At 32.8% G+C, this 13,743-nt stretch overlaps 1 protein-coding gene across 2 annotated transcripts; it reads left to right on the top strand.

Moving 5' to 3' along the window:
- Positions 1-4,751: 4,751 nt before the first annotated feature.
- pofut1 (protein-O-fucosyltransferase 1) lies at positions 4,752-13,633 on the top strand. Of its 2 annotated transcripts, XM_089740294.1 has the most exons (5): positions 4,752-4,820; positions 6,404-6,550; positions 7,633-8,085; positions 8,872-9,157; positions 11,118-13,633. In XM_089740294.1, the coding sequence occupies exons 2-5, from the start codon at positions 6,451-6,453 to the stop codon at positions 11,419-11,421; spliced, it is 1,143 nt and encodes a 380-aa protein (XP_089596420.1). In that variant the 5' UTR covers positions 4,752-4,820; positions 6,404-6,450; the 3' UTR covers positions 11,422-13,633. The 2 variants fall into 2 exon arrangements, with proteins under 2 accessions (XP_089596420.1, XP_089596421.1); XM_089740295.1 differs by having other exon boundaries at positions 4,812-6,550; positions 7,637-8,085.
- Positions 13,634-13,743: the final 110 nt, after the last annotated feature.

Here is a 13,743-nt window from a genome sequence, read left to right as displayed (position 1 = left end):
ATGAAATGAGATCAGATAATATGGGATAAAATATAATCTCTGCAAAATGCTGATTATATACTGAGATTTTTTTCAGTGGACCTTTTCGAAGACTTCGAGAAGCTACGTCCAGCGGTTTTGTTTAATTTTTTTAAATTTTCGCACTTTCACAGATACTAAACAGTTAATAAACCCACGTTACTTACTAGGCCCACCTAATCTTAAGTGGTTACCGGAGCCCATAGACATCTACAACGCAAATGCCGCCTCCCACCTTGAGATATTAGTTCTAAGGTCTCAGTATAGTTACAACGGTTGTCCCACCCTTCAAACCGAAACGCATTACTGCTTCACGGCAAAAATAGGCAGGGTGGTGATACCTACCCGTGCGGACTCACAAGACGTCCTACCACCAGTAATTACAAAAATTAATTTTGCGGGTTTGATTTTTATTACATGATGCTATTCCTTTACAGTGAAAGTCAATCGTAAACATTTGATAAGTACATATTTCATTAGAAAAATTGATACCCCCCGGCGGGATTAGAACACCGGTGCATTGCAAGATACGAATACACCGGACGCCTTAACCTTTAAGCCAGGACGGTCTCAAAATTACACTTATACACGAAGAAATATTAAATACGCATTAACTAAGAAACATTAAATAGACAAAATAAAACAATTCACACAATTTAGCTCCTCGCGGTCCCTCCAAAATGTATTTTCACCTTTTTTTCCTAGTTGTTCAATTGTAAATGAATAAATCAAAATCAAATCGAGTTTACGTTCTATACGGTGAAAAATGAAGAATTGTGAGTGTGAGTTGAGATATGCTACTCGCTTCGCAGGGCGTTTATTCACCGAGAGCAGCAATAATATTATTTCTCGTATATTGGTAGCACGTGATGTTTTGGCATTAGACCGTCTAAATGAAATACAACGCATTTTAACAGCATTTTAATGGGAACCAACTACTTTCAAAATTATTCGGGTAATGTCACGTGTTCAATACTATTTTGTACCTTTAGAATTAAAGTGGCTCAACCCAAAATTCTTAGTTTCTGGTAAACTTCAATATTGTAATACAATAATTGTATTTTTTTAGTTTTTCGGTTTAAACACTTTAAGGCATGCCATTTTATTTGAAAAAGACAGAAAGAGTACTTTGTCCTTTTCTAGACTAAAAGAGACTGTTTAATGTTATAAGCTGATAGAATAATATAGAAAAGAATAATAGGATACCCTCTAATCGTCACATTGGAAAAAGGTATGGCTTTATCATTTTATCATTTAAATTATTTTTTATTGCACTTATAAAACTAATTTAATTTACAATATGTAACTACATATATCTATAACTAATCCGTACTTGTCAAATTCCTCATAAATTGTCAATATTCTTAATAAAATTCCTATTAATAATATACAAGTGCAAATGTTGAGCTGCTTGCCAGAAATGATAAAATAGTGCTTTGTTTTTTTGTTGTTTCCTTGTAGGCTGCCTGTAATAATCTAAATCTGTGTGAAAGGCAATAAATGATTTTATTATTATCTACTAATGGTAGTCCAGTGGTCGAAATTTTACCATAATTTATTTAAATTTTAAGTTTGAACATTATTATAGTTCTATTGTCACCTTTCTATTATCATCATTTCTATAATAATCATTGCTCTATGTCGCCAAGGCTACATTATAGAAAAATAATATTAAAGACAAAAAATATTAATCTATTCTCAATTTGACCACAGATTGATAAATCAATAAACAAAAAAAGTATAAATGCATGTGTGTGTGTGTGTGTCAAATACCTGGTAATGTGTGTAAGGTTTTTTTATTCATTTAGTTTATTTTTTTATTGTTTATGCTCAATTAAAAAAAAAAAATTAGCAATCTGCACTACTTCTCTATATTCTCTATGAGTGTGGGAAATTTCGTACTTCTCCGTCCGCGCAATTTTCGTAAAAAGGAGTCCAACATTTTTGCTGCACGTATTACCTACTTAAAATGTAGGTTCTTAATAATAATACATAAGTGTTTTGAAATATAAAACTAATCTTAAATTTTTTAGTTATACCACTTCCATTCTAAGGGTGCAATTTCGTAAACAAACTTTGCCGTAATGGCGTAACCTTTAAAATACACGAAAACTGCCCAGCATAAACATATTGTTTTAGTAACTTTAATAGAAGTATTAGAATTAGAAGTTTATTATAGAATTTATTTAATTGTAATTACATATTTAGACATACTTAACATAATTAATCTTGGAATAGGTAATTATTTCAGTTTTTTTTTATTAAAGAAATTATGTTTTACATAGGTTTAATCTTTTATCCGTTGAACGTTTATAAAATGATTGTATTTACGGTAATAGTGTTGATGATCTTCATTAGGTGGCCCAAATATACTAAAATTATTACGAGCATCCATCCTTATTTATAAATGTGTAAAGAAGCAAAATTATTATTACATTGTTCAAATTTCTATATAATTTATAAATATAAATCTGTACGTATGTACCTGTAAATATGTATATTGCGCGCGCGTGTGTGTGTGTGTGTGTGTGTGTGTGCGTGTGTATGTGCGTGTGTGTATATATTTCTATAATAGATAGATACACAGTGTGCAATTCATTTCGAAATTATTCTTGCCCATCTAATGGTTGTTTGGAAGAGATCACTCTTAGCGATAAGACCAAGAAAAAATGTTTCACAATATTTATTCATTTTGTGTACAATAAAGAATACTCTTTCACTGGTGGTATTACCTCTTGGGAGTCCACACGGGTAGGTACCACCACCCCGCCTATTTCCGCCGTGAAGCAATAATGCGTTTCGGTTCGAAGGGTGGGGTAGCCGTTGTAACTATACTGAGACCTTAGAACTTATATCTCGAGGTGGGTGGCGCATTTACGTTCTAGATGTCTATGGGCTCCAGTAACCACTTAACATCAGGTGGGCTGTGAGTTCGTCCATCCATCTAAGCAATAAAAAAAAAAACAACTCTATCTCGCTCTCTCTCTCTCTCTCATCAAACAACTCTTTAAAAAAAAGCAATGATTTAATAAGAATTAAATGAAAAAGCAAAGAATTAATATGTATTTACAACTAGCTAGACGTCTATAAAATTTTCTAACCGAAAAAATATATGTGTATAAACCATTAGAATAGATAAAACCTTAAAAAACAACATTATTATTAAAAACGAAAGAAAAAATCTTGATATTGTATTGGTTTCACGGCAAAATTTTTAGTGACTACTTAACTTGCTTGAAAGTGAAGAAATACTCTCAAAATCCATTAATTTGTAACTCGCACTCGCACATACAATAATCGAGAGGCTCACTTCGGTAAAGCTATTCGATACATGAGACAGCAACATAAACAAACCTTCTCTCTCCCACAAAATGAGATTCATAAGCTTACCACTAGGTGGCACTGATACAAACTCACACAAATTAAACATAACATTAACATCGACTGAGTAATTAAAAAAACTCGCACTAAGCACAGGTACATTACCCATTACCCGACTAATTATAAATATCGTTAGAAAGCTTGGCATTTCAATTAAACGCCTTAAAAAAAAACTTGCGTGCTACCAATATAAAAGAAAAAATTATTGCTTCTAAAGATGAATAAACGTCCTGCAAATCGAGTAACTCGCACTCAGAGCTCCGCACGTTTCACCGTGAAGAGCGTACACTCGATGCGAGTCATTCGATTCGATTTTTGAAACTCGCACTAAGCACTCAGATGACGTCACAGTGGCACGAATTTTTTGTTGACGTTTCATTTCCATAGGTTTCCTACTTCAGTGATCTAATGTAATCAAAGCAAATTGACAATGACGTCAACTTATGGCTGATAATTTCAACTAAGAAGTTTACATCAGAACGTGAATTAGTTTTCAAATGCATCAGCAGAGTGCGCTAAGTTCAGTGTTGAAAATAATGTGGTAAACAATAATAATTGGTTGAAAACTATTTACGGTTATTTTAATTAATTTGGATTTTGATTATTTCATTAACATTTTTTTACGTTTTGAGTATTTTTTTTAAATGAGTTCTAAGAAAATTATGTACTTTTTAATCATCTTATTGAGATGATAGTGATGACGATGATTTGTCGAGTGCTCCGAGTTTAAATCAATCAATTATTTCATTAACAAGTGATATATTTATTGAAAATATATATGATAATGAAACAGATGAGTTATTTGAGCCATTAATAAAACATCTGATGACAGGCAGTACTTTTGAAGAGTGATCGATTGTGCGAAGCGTTGCTGTAGTTGGAACATTCAACGTTAAGCATTATGCCGCATAATGCGCTCTAGTACCGTAATTGGAAAACTACCACTATAAGACATGGCCTAAAGATATTAGTTACCAGGTCATAAAAACCTTTAAAAAAATATACAATAATAGAAAGACTTTTTGGCGGGAACGCGAGGAGTAAAGTTGTATGTTTTGTTTTATTTTGTCTATTTAATGTTTCTTCAGAATTAAATGTGTTATAACGGTAGTTTATTAACTATTTAGTATCTGCAAAAGTGCACAAATGTGTGAAAATGACAAAGCCGCTGAACGTAACTTCTCGGAATCCTCCAAAAAGTCCACTGAAAAATCTCAGTAAATGACCACCATTTTACTGAGATTATATTTCATACCATATCACCTCATATCATTTCATTTCATTTCGTATTATAATTTTTTCATACAAATAAGAACAAAAATTAAAATAAGACATGACCTAAAGGTCTTAGTTACCAGGGCATAAAATCCCTTTAAAAAAAATTGCAGTAAACAATTTAGTAGCTACACACCGTACTTACCGTACAATGGGGTAAATAGGGACAAAATCGACCTTCAGATTGAATTTTAAAATAGTTCCAATTAAATAGTCACTGCTCAACCAAAGAAATAAGTTGAGTCTTGAACGTACCTAGGTGATAAAAACCGTTACATAATTTTAATTATTCATTTTAAAGAAATAATCGGTAAAATAATGGCCGTCCCAATTTACCCAGCGTCCGGGGTAAATTGACACGGTTAAGGGTTAAATTGGGATATTTGTAAGGGTTGTCAACTCGCAGTACTGCGATATATAGGTAGGTGCCATATAATTATTTATATGGACCGAAATGATGAATACAATCCATAATTTAAGCACAATACACAACATAGTGTAAATTAAGCTGGTTTCTATTCCGAAGCGATGTGACGTGAATGATAATCAACAATACAATGATCAAAAAAAGTATGAACATGTTATATTTTAGAAAATTATTATTTAATTTCCTTAAAAATCACAACTCTGAAACAAAATGATAAAATAGAATAAAAAATAGAAAACAAAAGGACTGGAAATGCAATAATACAATTTTATTTAATCAACATTTTCAAAATAATCTTTGAGCAAGAGTAAGATCAGGTGAATAAGATAAAAAAAACAGCTTTATCTGATTACTGCCAATAATAACAAAAATAAAAGAAATTCTTTCTAAGCTAAATAACTAAACTCAATTAATTCACTCATTCATAATTGGATATCTCGGATTTTTAATTAATGTTACATTTAAAATCTGAGGCCTGTTTTTATTTGTGTGTGCGTTTTGAATGTTAACAAAATCATGATTCGACGCGTGAATAGATTCTGAAATAACAAAAGTTTTGATTCGTTTGAGTTCTTTTAACTTTTAATTTTTTTTATTGCTATAAAGAACATACGACCGGGCAGATATTACAAGGTAAATGTCGCGAAAAAAAAGTAATTATATATATACTTTTCTTTTACCTATAATACTTACATAAACTAACTGATAAACACATTAACCTTCTTTACATCACTCAATTAAGTGATAGTATAGGCTAAAAAATCTATTAAAGATATCAGTGACAACCCTAACAAGCCATCCCTATTTTGTCTTTTGGCGTTCCAATTTTGTGTTTTCTCGTCCCTAATTTTTCCAATCTCGTTCCCAATTACCCTACATACGTCCCAATTTTCCCCAAAAAGAAAGGAAAAAATATACATTTTTTATTTTGTCGAAATATTGTATTTAAAATAAGAATATTGCAACTTACCGTTTGTTGTGGTATTTCCAGGTGTATTAAAAACTTATATAAACTGTGATCTTATTGAAAAAACAACGATAATATTACTTTTTTTAAAAGTTCTTTAAGCTGTTTTAAAACGCACTTTTCAACCACTATTTTCAATTTAATTTGACGAATTTTTGGGACCAACTTAACTCATATTTAGTACTTCCATAGTTAACTTGGTTTTTCTTCTATACATTGATAAATATTAACATAAACAAAATTAGGTAGATTCCGTGCTACAGGTACTTTGAGAATCTTCCGCAGGTTTGTCCCAATTTACCCCAGGATCCCAATTTACCCCATGTCATGGTACCTACATAATTTTAATTAAATTTATAAAAATCTGTAAAAGTTCCAGAAAATGATCACAGTAATTTTGATGGTGTTATTAACAACTACATCTCCTGTGAAAAGTTTAAATCCAGAAAAAAAGGGCTATATTGCGTACTGTCCATGCATGGGTACGATATTGTTTTGTTAATATGGCAAAATTAATAAATACTTGAATTTTTATTTATAAACAAATACTTGTAAATCTTAAATCAATTCAATATAATCACAAATATCAATAGCATTGATTAGAGGCCATTAATTAATTCGTGACATTCCTATTAAACCCAACATTCGAAAACTTTTCAAATTAATACATTCATGTGGTACCAATAATTTTTGTTCTAAATGAAGCTTTTTATAATGGATAATGGAATTTACGAAATAAATATCATTTATGCCTAAACAGCAAGTAATGTACACAAGGTTGAAAAGAAATATCTGTGCCATTAGATTATCAAGTGTGTAGTGATAGCTTAGGTGCTCTATGAACTAGGAAATCCCAATTCACTAAGACCTCGTGAACACAATGGGGTCTTACTGCAGCAAAAAGCAAAGTTGGTTAATAGTGGAACTGTTTTATTTCTTAAATTTACAGTTATTGTTTTCATTTTATCATTTCTGATATTTTGAAAACTCAAACTTGAAAGTTAAATGAAGCACAGTCTTTGTTGAATTTGTATTTGCTTAACAAAATTTTAAAAATGATGCCCCATACAATTTATAGCTCTTGAACTGCTTAGACTAATAAAAATAATAAAATTGGGCACTTAGATTTTAAGGCCTAAACTAAGTCTTTCTGTCCTTAAGTCTTTCTTAAGATCTTTTTTGCCACATATTATCCAGCTATGGAATGAGCTCCCCTCCACAGTGTTTCCCGAGCACTATGACATGTCCTTCTTCAAACGAGGCTTGTGGAGAGTATTAAGCGGTAGGCAGTGGCATTGCTGAAGTCCATGGGCGACAATAACCACTCACCATCAGGTGGGCCGTATGCTCGTATGCCTACAAGGTCAATAAAAAAAAAAGTTTAGTTAAAATTCATGAGTAGTTAGTAGTATTAGTATTTAGTAATTTGCTGTAAATAATTTTCTTCACGAAGTCCAGTGGTTTTAACAAACACAACATCACATAATTATCTAACTGTGACATCATAAATTAGATCAAATATATTTTTGTCAATTTATTAAAAGATTATTGCTGTAATTTCCAGGCAGATTTGGGAATCAAGCTGATCACTTTCTGGGTGTTTTGGCTTTTAGTAAAGCAGTTAATAGAACTTTAATTCTGCCACCTTGGATTGAATACAGGTACGGTGAGCCTAGGTCCATACAAGTACCATTTGATACCTACTTTAATGTAGATAAATTATTAGAATTTTCTAATGTTATAACAATGGAAGATTTCATGAGAGAAATTGCACCAACAGTATGGCCGATAGAAAAGAGAGTCTCTTTTTGCTACACTCAAAGGACAGGTGAAATACAAAACAGTTGTAATGCTAAATCTGGTAATCCATTTGGACCCTTTTGGGATACTTACAATATAGACTTTAACAGATCAGAGTTTTATGCACCTTTGAATTATGATGCTCAGAATGAAAAGATCTTGGAACAGTGGAAAATAAGGTATCCAGTTGATAAATGGCCTGTTTTAGCCTTTACTGGTAAGTCAAGAAATATATTTTTTTCTGCAGTTACCTCTTAGATTGACTGTTACCTTATATTTACTGTGGAATCAAATTATTTGAGTAATGCTTATGCAGCTTAAATTAAAATGTAAAATAAAATATAGTGAAAAATACTAGAGAGTGTAAAAACCATCATGGTGTCATTATGAGATTGTCTAGTTATGTAAACAGACAGTCCTACATCTGCGGGGTTGAAGCCTAACTATAATTAGAAATTATACAGAAAAACTAAATAAGTAAGCTAACTGCAAATATCACGTCTTACTAGATTTCAAGATCTACATTTGAATACAGAAAACAAACACATACATTTATTTTACATTATATGAGCTATGCCTAATAATATGATTAATAAACTATAGATGTGTACTTATAAAAATGGATATGTGGCTAGTTAATATGCAGTCAAAATTAAAATGAGAGGTATATTAGTGAAATCTCCCTATAACCTACTTAAAGAGCTTAACAAGAATTTCTGTAAACTCTATACTTGAACAAACATCTTAAGCTTGGGAGTCCGCACGGGTAGGTACCACCACCCTGCCTATTTCTGCCGTGAAGCAGTAATGTGTTTCGGTTTGAAGGGTGGGGCAGCCGTTGTAACTATACTGAGACCTTAGAACTTATATCTCGAGGTGGGTGGCGCACTTACGTCGTAGGTGTCTTTGGGCTCCAGTAACCACTTAACATTAGGTAGGTTGTGAGCATGTCCATCCATCTTAGCAATAAAAAAAAAAGTTGGGATTATTTAAATAATTTTAGGTGCTCCAGCTAGTTTTCCAGTACAAAAAGAGAATGTGGATATGCAGAAATATTTAAAATGGAGTAATGATATTGAACACAGATCAAAACTTTTTATAAAAAAGAACATGAGTGGAGGAGGTTTTCTTGGAATTCATCTTAGAAATGGACAAGACTGGGTAAAAGCATGCCAGCATGTAAAAGACAGTCCAATGCTGTTTGCAGCACCACAATGCGTTGGCTACAGAAATGAAAGAGGCCCATTAACAATGTCAATGTGTTTACCAAAGCCTTCTGAAATCTTAAAGTAAGTATGTTTTTTAATTGGACAAAATATAATCATTTTATTATAATTAGGTGGCCTAGCAGGTGTTAGTGTGTCGGTAAAATTTTCCATTATAGGGCGGAGAGGAGGAGGGACTGGGTAAGGGCTTACTCCTATACCGTCCCCATCCCGCGGAACTCCATGGTTATGAAGATGTCCATGGTTAATGTTTTTCGGTTAGAATAGCACTATTTAGTCAAAATAGGGTTAAAATTTCCAATATAGTCCATCGATTATTGAACCAGGGTAAATAAACCCTTGCCCTCTACCATCCCCAACTTGCAGAACCCTATGAGATCTATGAACTAGAACCTTAATGAGCCCATTATAAGAAGTCTTAAAACGTTAAAGCAAAGCTAATGAACGTTATACTTAGTCTGACCATAAATACTGTTAAAATTAAAAATAAACAAAATATTACATTTGAATTTGAAATCTGTCATTTTTCTATGATTGCTCATTGAGTTTTCTCATTTTGGCGCCAATACATTGTACAATATTTTGCGATATTAAAATGGAGTGGGGTGATAAAGAGAACCGCAACGCTGTGATTGCATTACACAAAGTAGGTATGGAGCCAAATGCAAATTTTAAAACTCTCCATACGCTTGGTATTAGTAAAATGTTTGTGTACCGGGCTATTAATAGGTGCAATGAGACCTCCTCTTTTTGTGACAGAAAAAGATCTGGCCGTCCACATAGTGTTCGTACGAAAAAGGTGGTCAAAGCAGTAAGGGAAAGAATTCGAAGAAATCCTGTCCGAAAGCAAAAGATTTTATCTCGGGAGATGAAGATAGCACCTAGAACCATGTCGCGTATTTTAAAAGATGACTTAGGACTTGCAGCCTATAAGGGACGTACTGGTCATTTCTTAACTGATAATTTAAAAAGAGAATAGGGTGGTAAAATCGAAACAACTACCTACTGAAGCGGTACGCAAAGGGAGGTCATAGAAAAATTTTGTTTATGGATGATAAAATTTTTACAATTGAGCAACATTTTAACAAACGAAATGACCATATTTATACTCAAAGCTCTAAGGAAGCTTCCCAATTATTCGACAGAGTGTAACGTGGGCACTATCCGACTTCAGTTATGGTTTGGCGGGGTATTAGCTATGAAGGAGTGACTGAGCCATACTTTTGTGAAAATGGTATCAAAACATCGGCACAAATGTATCAAGATACCATTCTTGAGAAGGTAGTGAAGCCCCTAATAACAACACCATGTTCAATAATCAAGAATGGTCCTTCCAGCAAGACTCGGCGCCAGGTCATAAAGCTCGGTCTACGCATTCTTGGTTGGAAACGAACGTTTCGGACTTCATCAGAGCTAAAGACTGGCCGTCGTCTAGTCCCGATCTTAATCCGCTGGATTATGATTTATGGTCAGTTTTAGAGAGTACGGCTTGCTCTAAACGCCATGATAATTTGGGAGTCCCTAAAACAATCCGTACGATTGGCAGTGAAAATTTTTCCCATGGAAAGAATGCGTGTTTCTATTGATAACTGGCCTCAACGTTTAAAGGACTGTATTGCAGCCAATGGAGACCACTTCGAATAACTTTTTATACTTTTAATTGTTTTATATTTATGTATTAAACTAACATACGGTAAAAGTAATAAATGTTATTTGCCATAGAATTTTTTCTGTTTTCCTTTGTAACAGTATTTATGGCCAGACTAAGTAGTTCCATCGAACTATTATAATTTTCACTTTTGACATTCTTTAACGTGTTTATAAAACTCCGATAACTCATTATTAATAGGACCATACGGAATCGCTAGGTAATAGTTTTGTTTCCTGAAATGATTATTTGCACCCACTACAATATTAATTATCAAGATATATGACATTAAATTGTGCTTCCGTTTCCATACTCAATATGGCATGATTCGAATTTGTGTTTTTACAAGAATTTGTAACAGCGTTTATTTTCCAGGCAAATAAAACGAGTAATAAAGAAACTTAGCGACATTAAATATATTTTTGTGGCGTCCGACTCTAACCATATGATAGAAGAATTAAATGCTGGCCTGCGTCGTCCAGAAATAAAGATTTTAAAATTTCAGCCATCGTCCAATCCACACTTGGATTTAGCTATTCTTGGACAAGCAAATTATTTTATTGGAAATTGTGTATCGTCATATTCAGCATTTGTCAAAAGGGAACGTGACATGAAAGGGTTACCTTCAGAATTTTGGTCATTTCCACAACGAAAGAAAAACAAACATGAAGAACTATAGTCTATGCATGGAAATAATTTGTCATAACTAAATAAAATGATTATAATGTGGGTTGACGTAAAAATAACGTGGCCATACGTTCCGCTTTGGGCGGGATTTTCCCGCTTTCAGGCTGTCCGTCCAGCTGTCCCCAACGAGAACAAAAATGTCCCGCTTTCATTTGAGTCGTCTATTATCAAAGGTGGCAATCTGTGCATTTGGCATAGACCTATATAGTAGGGACACGACATATTGTTCTATACAGACAATTGCTTATATAAATAGCACCCATTTTGAAGGCACACACATAAACATATATCTATCTCGTTCTTACTCAGCACTTTAACTCGCAGGAAAACAATATAACAGTATTTCAGTGCGTACATAAAATGAAACATGAATATACGTAAATATCTCCGTCTCCGTCTAATGAGGCCGAAAATCCGCCATGTTGAGCGCACCAAATGTCATTGTCACGTCAGTTCGGCCGTCTGTTTTGGGTTGTACATTAATTATTGACTTTGATATCGATTTAATATGATTGCTTATATAAAATTTCATAATTTATCATGCTTAGAACATACAAAAATAATAATTAATACGTATTTTATAGGATCTCAAGAAAGTCGATGCCCCAAAACTATTATCTATATATATTTAAATTCATTATGGAGCCCTCATCCGAAAAATCGGACACCATTTTTGGGTCGGAATCTATTGATCATGACACTAATCATAAATTCCTCTTTAAAATATGTCATCAAAACATATTTAGACATTCTGTTTAGATATTTCGGGAAAAAGGCTACCGACAAAATCTCTTCGGAACTATTTAAATAAATTAGTTTTATTCCGCAGTGAGTAAAACACTATTGTAAATTCGTTAAATATTTAATAATTAAGTGATTTTCGAGAGGAAGTCACAAGGAATGACGTTTTTAATAATGAATAAATGTTCTGTAGGTTTTTTTTTTCACGCGGTCCCTTGATAAGTTTAAAATTTGAATCACTCTCAAGTGAAAGTGATTCAAATGGTGCGGCGCACCTTCCTTGGGGTGCGCTGCGGTAGTGTGTTACGGACTTTAGAGTCAGCAAAACAATTAAAATAGATTGTAATAGTCTAAGAACAACACGTACACAAAATACGATAACATTTAGCATGCTAGAAATGGGCAGATGGCTTACTACTACTACGCCATACCTTTATGTTTTGCGACAAACGACAACTTTTAAAATCAGTGTAGCAACTTTTAAAAATCATCATATCGTTTACTTGGCAAATTCGAAGGACGAACTTGTCTTAGATTTCACCCATCTAAATCATATCATATTTGCACATAACAATATACCTACTTACTTCCCATTAAAGTATAAATTCTACAAATAAATAATACTCAACAATATTTAAAATAAAATGAGCCAAGAACGTTTATCGATAAAACCTGATAACATTGAAATCTTTTGTACAGCACTAAACCGCCATGTTTTGTGGTCAGATGACGTCACAGTGGCACGAATTTTTTGTTGACGTTTCATTTCCATAGGTTTCCTACTTCAGTGGCATTTGGACAAAAAAATGTTATTGATTTGTCAATACAGATCGATTTGAATATAATCGTCTCCTTCAAAGAATACGGTTCAAAACCTGCATTAAATAAAGGTTAATACTTAACCTGTTATTTATCTAAGATGTCGTTCAGAAGAGTTTTGTGACTGCCAATGGAATACAAAGTCAATAATTCGTTTTTCTGATTTACCAATAATTGTCCAAAATCACATTGCCGGCTTTGATAATAGTCGACTCATTTATCTGTTGTGCATGTGTTTATTAGAAACTTACCGACCTTATCCCAAACGCTTATTTTATTACAAAATACATACTAAAGTAACTAATTTTGCTGTAGAAAAATAGTTTTTTTGTTGCGAAACTATTTTTATTATTTTAAGGGCAAGTTGGTGTAAGAATTAAGATGACAGTGAGGGTAAGATACCATAATAAATTATTTCCAGTCATTTTTAAACCATATTTTTTATTTTGCACTTAAATATTACATCTTACCCCGACGTACCCTATATATGTATTTATTTATGTACGAAATTCCGTAGGCGTCCCACTTTGACACGATAAAAAATGGTTACTTTACGTATAAACAAATAAGTTGCATAGATCTAATATTTCTCAATATGTGCATACATATTTAACATGTGTAGGTAATAAAAATGTGATCGCTTACTTTTTCTTTATTTCTGTGTTCGAAAATTTAGCTCAATAGGTATCTACTTATAAAGGAAATATGTTTTTTGCATTCCTGCTACCGAGAACCACTGCTGTGTTTATGAGAT

The sequence above is a fragment of the Bombyx mandarina genome, chromosome 04 (assembly GCF_030267445.1).
Source record: "Bombyx mandarina strain Sakado chromosome 04, ASM3026744v2".
NCBI lineage: Eukaryota > Metazoa > Arthropoda > Insecta > Lepidoptera > Bombycidae > Bombyx > Bombyx mandarina.
Note: the sequence above shows the minus strand (reverse complement) of the source record. Positions and strands in the feature narration are given on the sequence as shown.